This window comes from Hordeum vulgare, chromosome 6H (assembly GCF_904849725.1).
Source record: "Hordeum vulgare subsp. vulgare chromosome 6H, MorexV3_pseudomolecules_assembly, whole genome shotgun sequence".
NCBI lineage: Eukaryota > Viridiplantae > Streptophyta > Magnoliopsida > Poales > Poaceae > Hordeum > Hordeum vulgare.
The window spans coordinates 12,258,512-12,274,759 of NC_058523.1; the positions used below are offsets into that span (position 1 = coordinate 12,258,512).

At 45.8% G+C, this 16,248-nt stretch overlaps 1 protein-coding gene across 1 annotated transcript; it reads right to left on the reverse strand.

The window, feature by feature from the left end:
* Positions 1-2,514: 2,514 nt before the first annotated feature.
* On the reverse strand, positions 2,515-7,155 carry LOC123404891 (ruBisCO large subunit-binding protein subunit beta, chloroplastic-like). Its single transcript, XM_045098818.1, has 15 exons — positions 7,085-7,155; positions 6,773-6,987; positions 6,543-6,668; positions 6,319-6,456; positions 6,121-6,216; positions 5,549-5,791; positions 5,211-5,445; positions 4,964-5,133; positions 4,689-4,766; positions 4,481-4,552; positions 4,193-4,297; positions 3,979-4,071; positions 3,803-3,895; positions 3,315-3,465; positions 2,515-2,579 (listed from the first exon to the last, which is right to left on the reverse strand). Exons 2-15 carry the CDS (start codon positions 6,980-6,982, stop codon positions 2,515-2,517), a joined length of 1,875 nt encoding a protein of 624 aa, XP_044954753.1. The 5' UTR covers positions 6,983-6,987; positions 7,085-7,155.
* Between the last annotated feature and the right edge of the window lie 9,093 nt (positions 7,156-16,248).

Here is a 16,248-nt window from a genome sequence, read left to right on the forward strand (position 1 = left end):
ATGCCCGCGCGTTCGAGCAACTGGCGGTGGCCATGTAGCAGGCATTCCCCACCCAGGCACCTCACCCACCCCCTCGACCGGCCATGTCTGCACCAAGCTGTCCGGCCCAGCCGGCGACACGGACTCTCGCCACGGCAGCGACTCGACCGTTCCGTCGGCTAACCCTGGCCGAACAACTCGAGCATCGCCGACAGGGGTTATGCTTCAACTGCGGCGAGCCCTACGTGCCAGGTCACGTCTGCCCGCGCCTCTTCTACCCGGAGGCGGACGACTACGCCGAGGAGGATACAACTTCCCCCGAGCTTGCCGAGGCGGCTGCCCCAGCATCAGCCACCGCCCTCGTGGTCTCCCTCCATGCCCTTGCTGGCATACGAGCGGAGAAAACGATGTTGCTGCGAGTAACGGTTAATGCGGAGCGCCTCCTAGCTCTACTCGACACGAGCTCTACACACAACTTCCTGCCCTAGTCTACTATGCGTTGCCTGGCCCTCCAGCCGACAGGTGGCGAGCAGCTCCGAGTTACCGTGGGTAACGCTGACTGTCTCCGTTGCCACGGAATTGTGCGGTAGGTTCTATCCTCATCGACGACGAGCACTTCACCATCACGTGCGTTGGCATCGACTTGGGCGACTTTGACTTCATCCTCGGCATCAGCTTCTTGCAGATGCTCGGACCCATCCTTTGGGACTTCGACGCACTGACCATGACTTTCTGGCGTCAGGGGCGCGAAGTGCAGTGGAAGGGCGAGGGTGGCACTTCTCCAGCAGTTCCCTCCCAGTTGTCGACTGCCATAGCTGACTCCGATCTGCCCCTGTTGACTCATCTCCTACAGCGGCACATCGACCTTTTCAATGAGCCTCAGGGTCTTCCACCCACCCGGGTCTGCGACCATCGCATTCACCTTCTCCCGGGGACAGCATCCGTCACCGTACGGTCATACCGCTACCCACAGCTGAGCTGGAACGACAGTGCGCGCTTATGCTCGCCTCGGGCATCATACGGATTTCTACTTCGCCGTTCTCGGCACTAGTGCTTCTTGTTCGCAAGTCCGACGGCTCGTGGCGTTTCTGCATCGATTACCGTGCTCTCAATGCCAAGACGTCGAAGGACAAATTTCCTATACCGGTCGTGGAGGAGCTCCTGGACGAGCTTCACGGGGCACGCTTCTTCACTAAGCTCGACGTGTGTTCTGGCTATCATCCGGTTCGGATGCGCTCGTAAGAAATCGCGAAGACGGCCTTCCGCACCCATCACGGCCACTTTGAGTTTTTGGTGATGCCCTTTGGTCTCTCCAATGCACCGACAACATTCCAGGCCTTGATGCACGACCTATTTCGGCCCTACTTGCCAAGCGTGGGCTTCAATGCGGTTCTCCACCAGGGCGCGGGGCCGCTCGCTTTCTTCAGCCGACCCTTCACCGCACGTCGTCACAAGCTCGCGGCCTACGAGTGGGAGCTCATCGGTTTGGTACAAGTTGTACGACACTGGCGGCCGTATCTTTGGGGATGGCACTTCCTGATTCGCACTGATCACTACAGCCTCAAATTTTTATTGGATCAACGCCTCTCCACCATTCCGCAGCATCAGTGGATCAGCTACGACCTCAACATCGTGGTGGACGCCTTGTCACACCGCGACGCCGAACCTGACGATGGCACCTCAGACACTGAGGGCACTGCCCTTTGCATCCACTCCGGGCCTTCGTTCGTCTTCATTGATGACATTTCCCGAGCCACTACGATGGCCGCGGATGGCCAACTTCTTCGACAGTGTCTTCTTCAGGCCCAACAGCTGTCCAAGAAGTACTATGATGCTCACCACGGCCAGACCGAGTTTGCGGTGGGTGATTGCGTGTGGCTGCATCTTCTCCATCGTTCTACACAGTCACTTGAGCCTTGCGCCAAACTCAAGCTAGGCCCTTGCTATGCGGGACCCTTTCAGGTGTTGGAACGCATAGGCAACGTCGCCTACCGCCTTCAGCTGCCCCCTGGTGCTCGTCTCCACGTTGTCTTTCATGTGGGCTTATTGAAGCCTTTCCATGGAGAGCCGCCGACAATCGGACCAGATCTTCCGTCGACCTCAGACGGGCGCTTACTTCCTGATCCAGCTAAGGTGTTGAAGGTTCAACAGAGTCGTGGTGTATGGCGTCTCTTGATCCAGTGGCACGGTCTTTCAGAAGAGGATGCTATTTTGGGAGACCCTTGAGGAGTTCCGCAAACATTTTCCAGACTTCCAGCTCGAGGACGAGCTGTTTGCGCAGAGGGGGAGAGATGTTATGACCGGTTTACATTACAACCGGAGAAGGCCCACGTAAATAGAGCTGACCCAATTATCTTTATAGTATTAGGGGCTTAGCCCAGTTTATTATGTTTGCTAGCCTAGAGAAATTATATATACTCATGTAAAGGACACCTTTTGGATTTAAGCAAGATCAATCTATTTTGATCGGCTCCTAGAAGGAGGCGGTGTCCTAACCCTAGTCGCGCCAACTCTCTCTCTCTCTCTCTCTCGCGATCACGACGCCACAACGCCGTCGGCTGCGCCAGCCGGCTCGCCATCCACCGCAGTACCCCTACAACCTGCGAGCACATCCTGGTAGGGAAGCTGTTCCTACCACCACCATCTACGAGATGCGTAAGTCTACTAAGTTGCCCATCTCTATTAGCCCGTGTGAAATGACGATAGCTAACATATTTTAGCGACAAGGTTGAAAATGATGGGAGACATTGGGTCACACTCCCTCTCAGACCCTTCCTAGTCTGAAAACAATGACCAATATCATCACTGAATTTAATTGCCAATTCGCCATGTTACTGCTTACGAGGAACGTAACAATCAAATCACACCACTGTGGCGCGAAACCTTTCATGCAAAGAGTCCACCGAATCCAGATATGGAACACCATCATTAAGGAACAAATGCACAGAATGAACAACTGTGAGTATTGCGAAACCTTCCATGCGAAGACTGTATTGAATCCACATATGGAACAACATCATTACCACAAGCCTACGCTCGGTAAAGGAACAAATGCTCGAAAGGAACAAACGTGAATATTATGTAGGTACAATATTCCATGCAACTAATCCTCATTCACTTTTAGGACTATAAAACAAACTATTCACTGTGGCTTTGACTCGCCACAGCAGCAAGTAACAAATTTATTTCTGAAAACATAACAGTAGTTCTGCCTTTGATATAGCATGCTGCCGAGGGAACAGGAAAGCATAGCTCTTCTCGTAAATTAGAATCCATAACCTGTACTTTTTTAAGTTAGTAAGGCCATATTGATTCCTGAGTAAGAAATAGCATACAATGATGAGCAGATTGTCTCCATATACCTGAACCGCACATCGGGTTCACAACAGGAGTGCACTTAGGCACCCTTATGTCGACGACAACAGCGTCAGAGGTGATGAAAGTTTTTGCCACCGATGCAGCATGCTCCAAGCAACACCTCACCACCTGTTTGCGCAAAACCCAGTTAATTTTTGTTTGAGCTTGATGCTTATGCACAGAAAGGAGGGTAAAGAAACTAGTTGGTTGTGAATAAGGAGGGACATAGAATCCCTCTTCGGAACGTCTTATCAAACTGGTCACCCCAAAGTTTATGGGTTTCATGCCATACAATTAAATATTGATTAGGAAAAGCACCGAATCGCCATTTCCCGACAAAACATAAGGGACTCTAGGATTTTCAGGTACATTGTCTTACTTGAGTAAAGGGTACCACAGCATCCTCATATGAGAGTATCGGTTATATGACGTGGTCAAAGAGAACATTGCTTCCGCAATCACATACCTTGGTTGGATCAATAATACCAGCAGCCATCAAATCCTCGTACTTTCCAGTAGCGGCATTGTAACCATACCTGGAGTTGTCAATGGCAAGGACCTGAATGAAGGCAAGTTCAAATTAGTTACGCGTAAGTTGCTGAATATCAAATGCATACTTGAGAACAAATTTGAGTTCCGAACCTTCTCAATAACTACGCTGCCATTAACGCCAGCATTTTCTGCAATCAGTTTGAGTGGATAACTCAAGGACTTCCTTACAATTTCAGCCCCAACCTTGAAAATACGAAGAGGGGATTAGCTTGTTGCGATGGAAGAAAAAAACACCTTGAACTAATGACGGGATTCTAAACCCTGACATTTTGCGAATGAGGATGTCATTCGCCTTGTTTCATACCCTCTGTTCATCATTCTCAAGGGTTTGTTTAATTGCATCAACTTTCGATGCAAGCCTTACAAGGGTACATCCACCACCGACAACAATACCTTCCTCAATAGCCGCCTGTCCACAACGAAAGTAGTTAATTATCACATGAATGAGTACATACAGATTATGTTGTAATAGAAGTAAAATCAGCACAGTTCGAAAAAGCGCAGTTGTACAGTGCACTAGAAGGCCAGCTGAATCTACACAGGTACACAATCCCAAAAATCAACTGGAATTGAACCGGGAGAAAACATTTACCTTTGTTGCATTCAGCGCGTCTTCGACCCTCAGTTTCTTTTCCTTTAGCTCGGTTTCAGTCTGTGCTCCTACCTACAAACCAAGAGTATTATGTTATATCTATTATATTCTGCTAATAATGCAACCTAAAAAGTGCACTACTGGGTGTATTTCTGGAATTGTTGCCTAGTACATCAATAGATATCTCAGCGTGGTACATCGGATGTACCTGAATGACAGCAACACCACCATATAATTTGGCTATCCTCTCTTTTAGCTTTTCTCTTTCATATTCATGTTCTGTAGCCTGAAAAAAAATGTTTCGGAATGAAATTTTAGCCAGGGTATTTTCATCCATACTTAAGTGAGACACGCACTTGCGCAAGGCAAGATAATTGAACTACATATACAGGAGAAATGGAGCATCCAAAAGAGACTTGATAAACAAAGAAGAGCCATGAGAAAAACAAGAACACATATATGATTCGACAAATATATACAGACCTCAATCTGGTTCTTGATTTGTGTCACCCTTTTGATTACTTCCTCTTGTGTAGTACCATCTCCAATTATTGTTGTTGAATCCTTAGTAATTACAACCTTGGCAGCAGTTCCTAGGACTGTTTTGTCTGCTTTATGCAAGGGCACTCCAAATTCGTCTCTGATGACAGTGCCTACATGAAGAATGACCGTTATAACTGAACAAATTTCACAACGGGACACATCGTATCACACCAATCATCAAGCCCACCTCCTGTCAGAGTGGCGATGTCATCGAGGTATTGGCTCCTGCGCTCCCCGAAACCAGGGGCTCTTATAGCAGCAATCTGTAGTGAGCCTCTAAGCCTGTTGAGCACGAGGGCTGCAAGAGCTTCCTGCTCAATGTCCTCTGCAATTATTAGAACTGGATATCCACTCGTAATAGCGTCCTCTAGAATAGCGATAAGATCTTTGGCGCTGTTAATTTTCTTGTCCACGAGAAGGAGCTGAGCAATATTATAAATATATTAGCTTAAGAGCACAAAAAACTCATGGAGATTGTGCTAACTGAAATAAGTAGACGAACTTCCAAGACAATGTGTGACAGACCTTGCACTTGTTATACTCCACTGTCATTTTTTCACCGTCGGTTACAAAGTAGGGAGAAATATAGCCGCGGTCAAACCGCATCCCTTCGACCACATAGAGGCTGTTCTCAGAACTCTTTCCTTCTTCGAGCGTGACTACCCCATGTCGCCCAACCTTGTTCACAGCATCAGCTATCATGTTGCCAATTGCATAATCATTTCCAGCACTTACAGCAGCAACATCGACAAGTTCGCTATCTTTGACCTGCAGTATTTAATGCAACTTGGCAAATTTGAATTTCAAATAGACGGTACTCCCTTTGAAAAATAATATATGAGATTCAAATGAGGATTAGGGCTCCTGAAAATGAAAACAATGGTCTAATATCTCATGAATGGTAGTTAGGGCCTAGGGGTGAGTCATCTGCTCCGTTCATAATTAGCATAGGGAGCAGAGTTACTATAATCCAATGCATTTTCTTGTTGCATTACAAGATCGTTCGAGTATTTATCATAGAACGATAGAGAAAATGTGATATAGAATTCAGAATGAATGTATTTCCAGAACTGAATAATAGATTAGCAAATCTAAACCTCCTTGGACATCTTTTGGAGCTCATAGACTAGTGCTTTGGCTGTTTTCTCGATACCGCGGGCAATCTGTACTGGATTAGCACCAGCACCTACAATCTGGAGAAAGTAAACAAACCTAACATTATTTACCGAACCGATCGAATATATAAAATATTTATGCTATCAAAGACAAGACACAAGATTTTTATATTGGTGTACCTTAACACCCTCGGTGATCATTCCTTGAGCAAGGATGACCGATGTTGTTGTACCATCACCAGCCAAGTCATTTGTCTTAGCAGCAGCTTGCCTAACCAATTTAGCTCCAATATTTTCGACAGGGTCTTCGAGCTCAACCTGGTCAGCAGCCAACATTACGATTTTTTTGTGAGGGCAGCTTATATTAGGATTGCATGGTAAGAATAAATTGTAATGACACATACCTCTTTCGCCACCGTAACACCGTCATTGACGATTCTAGGTGGTCCATACTTGCTCTCAAGGACAACATTCCGTCCTTTTGGACCAAGAGTAACTCCAACCAGATGCGCGAGCTTATTCACTCCAGTCTGATAGGGAAACATGCAACCAGAAATGTTGGCATCTAAAACCGGAAAGACGCAAGATTATAGTAGCATTTTCTAACTGAGAGCAATTAGGTTGTACAACTCACCTGGAGCTTCCTCATAGCCGACCCATCCTGGTTGAAATACAGTTCCTTTGCGGCATTTGCTCTGAAATTGCACCTTCTCCTAGGCCTGATTTCTTGGGCAAGTGAAACAAATGTGGGCGAAACCAGGGAAAGCGTCTTCTTGGTGGAGAATCCCGTAGGAGCGGCGGCATTGAGGCCACATGTGGAGATGCCACAAAATGGTGAAGCCATAATCTCTATCACGGTCACAATAGTTTAAATAATTTATGTCAGAATGGTGAACATCACAACGGCAGGGAGAGGGAAGGAGGGAGTGGTCGGATCGATCAATACCTGGTTACTCCGATCTCGTCTTATGCTCCAACTTCCTATTGTAGGGTTTAGTGGAGGTTTCTTCGGTTTGTTGTTTAACTCATCATCCTTCTCCTCTCTTAAATAGACAACTGAGCAAAGGAGGCAAATGTTGAGAGAGAAGTAGCTAAAGGCTGAGTGCCGTTGGGCCCTCTGGAGCATGTGGAGTCTTCATTAGGAGTGCACCACGTCACCTACAACGGGATGATATATCAGTCTTCTTTCGTTTTAGTGATGGTGCCATCGTTTAGTATAATTACTACTCCCTCCGTTCCATAACATAAGAATGTTTTTGACACTATACTAGTGTAAAAAACGCTCTTATATTATGGAACAGAGGGAGTAACTTGTACGAGAGGGAGAAATGAAAGGTTAGTTGTGAGTTCCTTGTTACTCTCTGTGTAAACTAATATAAGAGTGTTTAGATAACTAAAGTAGTGATCTAAACGCTTTTATATTAGTATACGGAGGGAGTACTTAACTAAGAGATGATCTCTCTGAGAACTCAAGATAAAACCAACTTTTTGTTCCTTATCCTAAATGTCATCCCCTTAGTCATATACTAACGTGTGTTTTTTATTTTCATCTCTAGAGTGGATGACGGGGATGATGAAGAGAAAACTATCTTCTCAACATTGTACATGGCCTTAATTAGTACTAGTTCACGAGGTACGCATTAAGCTCGTGCTTGCTATATTCGGTAGGCTTAACAAGCGAAAACCCTGCTCACAATCGTCTGAAGCTTGTTAAGCTGGCGAGCACCCGTGAGCACTAGTTAACAGGTACTAGAACAAATATCTAAGAAAATCAAATTCTTCAACAATCTGGCCACGAAATTTGATGCTAGATTCTGGAACTAACTATACATTGAACTCCTATGGGCTGGGTTGGGTTGATTAGATGGTGTAACTTGAGAAAATAATATGTAGTTTGTTGCTTTAACTAGCTTAACGTGAAACTCCATAGCTCCCTCCATCCCATAATATACGACGTTATTACATTCAATATATTCACATATGGGATGGAGGAAGTAACTATTGAGCAATCATTAAGCTCACGCGTCGTACTGGAAGAAAATATACCTCTCATTCTCTCCTTTGCTTTTTCTTTGCTAGAACTCGCTTCCTCTCCCTTTGCTTGCTAGACAGGCAAAGTTACTTGTGGCAAGTTCTTTTTGGAGTGAGTGTCTGTTCACCGTGCCGACAAAATTGTGGCCCCTGGCCTGGTGTAAATACGGCAAGCGTCTGCGTCTACACGTCGAAGGATTTGGGTTGGTTTGGTGAAATCAAGGAGACACACATCACATGTATGCATATGCTGCTGGTCGTATTTCTAGGAGGACTAGAAATACAGCTCTGTTTGTTTGCTGAGGAAACATTTATACTTCTTCGGAATTGTAGGACACTCCATTGTCTTCTTTCTAGGCTATATAAAAGCACAGATAATAGATGTATATGTACAATTCTGGGTATTGGATGGCCAAAACGTCTACTCCCAAAAAGCCATAACAGAAATACTCTATGATCTACTACCTCTACCAAAATATAAGACGTTTTTTGGTTTTGCTTAGGGCATAAAAAAAGTCTTATATTTTGTTACGGGGGGAGGGGGGGGGGATATCTTTGTACCTAGATCTCACTATCAAGCTTGCTCGCCGTCCATACATGTACATGTGTGTAGGCAGTTGTTTTTGCCTTATTAAGACAGTCTTTTCTTTTGTCTTATCAACCATACTTTTTCTTCTTTTAGCCCAAAGGTGCAGATAGATACATAGACAGTACAATAGAATGCCGGGCATTGGATGCTTTCCTGCCCAAACGAGCAAAGCTACTATACTCCGAAAAGCACAGAACATAAGAGTGCCCTATCTTTCTAGCTAGATCTTTATAGCTTGCAGCTGGGCCTGGGTCCATTTATGTGTGTACGTAATTCCGAACCTTATTAGCCTGTGCATATTGTACGAGACAAACCGTAACTCTGAACCTTATTGGCATTCCATCAAGCAAATAATTGCCGCAAGAAGGGAGTTTTGAGCTGATATATAATGGCCACCTTTACAATTTCTATGGTCTCTCTTTTCCTGCAAATCAAACGGCCCAATTTTTCAGAGTTCTTATTTTCTTCAATCCTCTGTTTCACACATATCTTATTGGTATGCCCTTTCCGTTCCTCCATTTTCCCTATCATGTCAATCAAAGAAGCCGCAGTGTTTCGGTCTCATGCATTCTAGGTAGGAGATAGCTAGTTAGCTTTCGATCATATTCTCTCAAACGGCTGTTCCCTCCACTCCAAACCACGACAAGTATTTTGGAATAAAGTGGAAGTACTATCCTAGATATGTCATGATATGGAATTGAATTTTTTAGATTACCAGATCAAACAAAGTAGTAGAATAGGGTCTCACACATAATGTTTAACACATTGGGATTAATTGAGCAACCGATTTTAGTCTTCCCTTTGATTAACGTACAGCCCGGTGCATGTAGCTCCTGTCCACGCAAGGGTTCGGGCAAGGATCCGACCACCTTAATATATTTTTTACTCATGTCCTCAATTCTTCTAGTCTCTTTACTAGGTGCAAATACCATGGCTCAGAAATAAGAAAACTTAGAAGAGGTACTCCTTCCTGTCCTTTTTGTTAAACGTGATATTGTGCTAGCCGCATTGCATACTTGAAGGAGGATATTCCCAATCGAAGGAGGAGTAGTTAGACAGGATAGATACTCATGTAATCTTTATCTTCTCTTATCTCTTGTTTCCTTCTTCTCCAAGTTGTATCCCTAGAATATCTCTCCCAACAAACTTGTAAGTGTGTTTGGGCTCACAACCCCTCTATATAACATGCAACACGTCGACCAAGAGGGCTAAGACGTTTCCTGCATTGTCGCACATGGTATACAGAGCAATCTTCCTCCATTAACCTAGCTAGTCCGCCTCCACTAAAGTGCGCAGCCGCCATGTCTTCCTCCACATCCCATCAGCCGTTGCTCAGCGGCAGGGTTCCGGAGAAACTCTCCCACACCAACTATGTTCTTTGGCGAACTCAGATCACAGCACAGCCGCGGGGCGCCGGCGTCTACCATTATGTCGACGGCACGACACCTGAACCGGTCAAAGTCCTGATCACCAAGGACACCGCCGGGAAGGAGATCTCTGAGACGAATCCCCTTCATCCAACCTGGGTGAGCGAAGACCAGCAGGTCCTTGGCTACCTGCTCCAAAACCTCTTCAAAGAAGTGCTTATCACGGTGACCACGATCACCACGACGCGAGAACTCTGGGTGGCGCTGGCGAGCATGTTCTTGTCGCAGTCACTCAGCCGCGTCAACAACATCCGAACTGCGCTGATCAACGCGCAGAAGGGAAACCATGTGAGGCTTTGCTAATGAACTCGCAGCAGCCGGCAAAGCCATCCAGGATGACGAGCTCATGTCCTACATCATCCACGGGCTTGATCAAGATTACCAGCCCCTGGTCTCCGCCTTGGACGCCCGCGTCACTCCGGTAACCCTTGACGAGCTCTTCGCCATTCTTAGTAACATTGACCAGCGCATGGCACAATACCACGGCTCCAGCGGCGGCTTCAAGTCGTCGGCCAACTCAGCCTCCAGGGGCCGTGGCGGTGGCTCTCGTTCTCGTGGCTCCTCCCATGGCAGGGGACGTCGCGGTGGTGGCTCCCCTCGTGGCAACTCCAAAGGACGCCGCGGTGGTGGCTCCAACAGATCCCGTACGGACATGCCTTGCTGCCAAATTTGTGGTAAGCCTGGTCATACGGTAAAGGACTGTTGGTACCGCTATGACGAGGATGAAGACTCCTCGCAAGATGAAGAAAAGGTTGTCGCGGCAGCTGATGGCTCCTATGGCGTCGACACCAATTGGTATGTTGACAGCAGCGCCACCAACCACATCACCAACGAGCTTGAGGAAGTCACTATGAAGGAGAAATACCGTGGCAAAGACCAAATCCACACTGCAAGTGGAGAAGGTATGGGCATATGTCACATTGGTCATTCAATTTTCAATACCCTTAGTCAAAAAATTCACCTTAAAAGAATCTTGCATGTTCCTCGTGCTCACAAAAATCTTATTTCTGTTCATAGAATTGCCATCGACAATCATGTTTTTCTTGAATTTCATCCTTATTTCTTTTGGGTCAAGGATCAGGCAACGAAGAAAATTCTCTATCGAGGTAGATGCGTTAGAGGGCTCTACCCATTGATTCCGGAGTTTAGAAGATTCACTAAGCAAGCTTGTGGTGCTATCAAGCTTTCGTCCACCCGATGGCACGATCTGTTGGGGATCGTAGTAACTTTAAAAAAATTCCTACGCCATACAAGGATATATCTATGGAGAAACCAGCAACGAGAGAGGTTGTAGAGCATCTTCATACCTTTGAAGATCGCCAAGCGGAAGCGTTACTATGAATGTGGTTGATGGAGTCGTACTTGCAGCGATTCAGATCGCGGTGGATTTTGATCTATGTGCCGAACTACGGCACCTCCGTGTTCAATACACGTGCAGCCCGGTGACGTCTCCAACACCTTGAACCAGCAAGGAGGAAGGAGAGGTTGAGGGAGAGAGATCCCGCAGCACGACGGCATGGTGGCGGTGGAGCTATGTGGTTCTCCAGCACAGCTTTGCCAAGCTATGCGGAGGACGAGGATAGAGAGGGGTAGGGCTGCGTCGAGAGAGAGAGATTTCGTGTCTCAAATCAACCCAATTCCTTGGGTATTTATATGATGGAGGGTGAGAGGGTGCGCACCCCTAGGGTTCCCTCCCTAGGGGTGGTGGCAGCCCTAGATGGCCTGGGAGGTGGCGGCCAGGGCAGGGAGAGGAGGGCGGCACCCTATTGTTGGGGAACGTCGCATGGGAAACAAAAATTTTCCTACGCGCACGAAGACCTATCATGGTGATGTCCATCTACGAGAGGGGATGAGTGATCTACGTACCCTTGTAGATCGTACAGCAGAAGCGATTAGAGATCGCGGTTGATGTAGTGGAACGTCCTCACGTCCCTCGATCCGCCACGCGAACAATCCCGCGATCAGTCCCACGATCTAGTACCGAACGGACGGCACCTCCGCGTTCAGCACACGTACAGTTTGACGATGATCTTGGCCTTCTTGATCCAGCAAGAGAGACAGAGAGGTAGAAGAGTTCTCCGGCAGCGTGACGGCGCTCCGGAGGTTGGTGGTGATCTAATCTCAGCAGGGCTCCGCCCGAGCTCCGCAGAAACGCGATCTAGAGGAAAAACCATGGAGGTATGTGGTCGGACTGCCGTGGCAAAAGTTGTCTCAAATCAGCCCTAATACCTCAGTATATATAGGAGGGAGGGGGAGGGAAGAGGCAGCCTCAAACCCTCAAGGGTTGGCCGAAATTGGAGGTGGAGGAGTCCTACTCCAAACCTACTTGGAGTAGGATTCCACCTTCCCACTTGGAAACTCTTTCCACCTTGTGTTTTTTCCTTCTCAAACCTTATGGGCCTTAGTGGGAACTTATTCCAGCCCACTAGGGGCTGGTTTATATCTTCCTATAGCCCATGAGACCCCTTGGGGCGTGACACCCCTCCCGATGGTCCCCGGCACCCCTCCCGGCACTCCCGGTACACTACCGATGAACCCGAAACTTTTCCGGTGACCAAAAGAGGACTTCCTATATATCAATCTTTACCTCCGGACCATTCCGGAGCTCCTCGTGATGTCCTGGATCTCATCCGGGACTCCGAACAACATTCGGTAACCAACCATATAACTCAAATACGCATAAAACAACGTCGAACCTTAAGTGTGCAGACCCTGCGGGTTCGAGAACTATGTAGACATGACCCGAGAGACTCCTCGGTCAATATCCAATAGCGGGACCTGGATGCCCATATTGGATCCTACACATTCTACGAAGATCTTATCGTTTGAACCTCAGTGCCAAGGATTCATATAATCCTGTATGTCATTCCCTTTGTCCTTCGGTATGTTACTTGCCCGAGATTCGATCGTCAGTATCCGCATACCTATTTCAATCTCGTTTACCGGCAAGTCTCTTTACTCGTTCCGTAATACAAGATCCCGCAACTTACGCTAAGTCACATTGCTTGCAAGGCTTGTGTGTGATGTTGTATTACCGAGTGGGCCCCGAGATACCTCTCCGTCACACGGAGTGACAAATCCCAGTCTCGATCCATACTAACTCAACTAACACCTTCGGAGATACCTGTAGAGCATCTTTATAGTCACCCAGTTACGTTGCGACGTTTGATACACACAAAGCATTCCTCCGGTGTCAGTGAGTTATATGATCTCATGGTCATAGGAACAAATACTTGACACGTAGAAAACAGTAGCAACAAAATGACACGATCAACATGCTACGTCTATTAGTTTGGGTCTAGTCCATCACATGATTCTCCTAATGATGTGATCCCGTTATCAAGTGACAACACTTGCCTATGGCCAGGAAACCTTGACCATCTTTGATCAATGAGCTAGTCAACTAGAGGCTTACTAGGGACAGTGTTTTGTCTATGTATCCACACATGTATTGTGTTTCCAATCAATACAATTATAGCATGGATAATAAACGATTATCATGAACTAAGAAATATAATAATAACTAATTTATTATTGCCTCTAGGGCATATTTCCAACAGTCTCCCACTTGCACTAGAGTCAATAATCTAGTTCACATCACCATGTGATTCCAACGAATCCAACACCCATATAGTTCTGGGGTCTGATCACGTCTTGCTCGTGAGAGAGGTTTTAGTCAACGGTTCTGAAACTTTCAGATCCGTGCATTCTTTACAAATCTTTATGTCATCTTATAGATGCTGCTACTACATGCTATTCGGAAATGCTCCAAATATCTACTCTACTATACGAATCCGTTTCACTACTCATAGTTATTCGGATTAGTGTCAAAGCTTGCATCGACGTAACCCTTTACGACGAACTCTTTAACCACCTCCATAATCGAGAAAATTCCTTAGTCCATTAGTTACTAAGGATAAATTTTGACCGCTGCTAGTGATTCAATCATGGATCACTCTGTGTACCTCTTAACATACTTTGAGTCAAGGCACACATCAGGTGCGGTACACAGCATGGCATACTTTAGATTCCACGGCTAAGGCATAGAAGACGACCTTCGTCTATTCTCTTTATTCTGCCGGGGTCGGGTTTTGAGTCTTACTCAAATTCACACCTCACAACGCAACCAAGAACTCCTTCTTTGCTGATCTATTTTGAACTCCTTCAAAAACTTGTCAAGGCATGCATCTTGTTGAAACTTCTATTAAGCGCTTTCGATCTATCTCCATAGATCTTTGATGCTCAACGTTCAAGTAGCGTAATCCAGGTACTCCTTTGAAAACTTCTTTCAAACAACCTTGTATGCTTTACAGAAATTCTACATTACTTCTGATCCACAATATGTCACCCACATATACTTATCAGAAATTCTATAGTGCTCCCACTCTCTTCTTTGGAAATACAAGTTTCTCATAAACTTTGTACAAACCCAAAACCTTTGATCATCTCATCAAAGTGTATATTCCAACTCCGAGATGCTTGCACCAGTCCATTGAAGGATCACTAGAGCTTGCATACTTGCTAGTATCTTTAGGGTCGACAAAACCTCATGGTTGTATCTCATACAATGTTTGCTCAAGGAAACCGTCGAGGAAACAATGTTTTGACATCCTACATGCAATATTTCATAAATAATGCAGCAACTACTAACATAATTCTAACAGACTTTCAGCATCGCTACGAGTGAGAAAGTCTCATCATAGTCAACTGTTTGATCTTGTCGGAAACATCTTTGTGACAAGTCGAGCTTTTCTTAATAGTGACTTATCACTATCATCGTCTGTCTTCCTTTTAAAGATCCATCCTTACTCAATAGTCTTATGACCATCAAGTAGTTCTTCCAAAGTCTACACTTTGTTTTCACACATGGATCCTCTCTCGGATTTCATGGCTTCCAGCCATTTGTCGGAATCTGGGCCCACCATCGCTTTCTCCATAACTCGTAGGTTCACTGTTGCTCAACAACATGACCTCCAACACAGGGTTACCGTACTACTCTGCAGCAGTACGCGACCTTGTCGACCTACGAGGTTTGTAGTAACTTGATTCGAAGCTCAATGATCACCATCACCAGCTTCCACTTCAATTGGTGTAGGCGCCACAGGAACAACTTCCTACGCCCGGCTACACACTGGTTGAAGTGATGGTTCAATAACCTCATCAAGTTCTACTACCCTCCCACTCAATTCTTTCGAGAGAAACCTTTTCTCGAGAAAGGATCCGTTTCTAGAAACAAACACTTTGCTTTCGGATCTGAGATAGGAGATGCACCCAACTGTTTTGGATATCCTATGAAGATGCATTTATCCGCTTTGGGTTCGAGCTTTATCAGACTGAAACTTTTTCACATAAGTGTCGAAGCCCCAAACTTTCAAGAAACGACAGTTTAGATTTCTCTAAACCTCAGTCTATACTGTGTCATCTCAACGGAAATACGCGGTGCCCTATTTAAAGTGAATGCGGTTGTCTCTAATGCATAACCCATAAACGATAGTGGTAATTCGATAAGAGACATCACAGCATGCACCATACTAAATAGTGCGTGGCTATGACGTTCAGACACATCATCACACTATGATGTTCCAGGTGGCATGAACTGTGAAACAATTTCCACATTGTCTCAACTGTGTACCAAAAAACTCGTAACTCAGATATTCATTTCTATGATCATATCGTAGACAGTTCATCCTCTTGTTACGACGAACTTCACTCTGAAACGGAATTGAACTTTTCAATATTTTAGACTTGTGATTCATTAAGTAAATACTCCTGTATCTACTCAAGTCGTCAGTGAAGTAAGAACATAATGATATCCACTGCGTGCCTCAGCACTCATTGGACTGCATACATCAAAATGTATCACTTCCAACAAGTTACTATCTTGTTTCATCTCAATGAAAACAAGGCCTTGCTCATGTGGTATGATTTGCATGCCACTAGTGATTCGAAATCAGGTGAGTAAAGATCCATCACCATGGAGCCTCTTCATGCAATTTATATTAACATGACTCAAGCGGCAGTGCCACAAGTAAGTGGTACTATCATCATTAACTCGTATCTTTT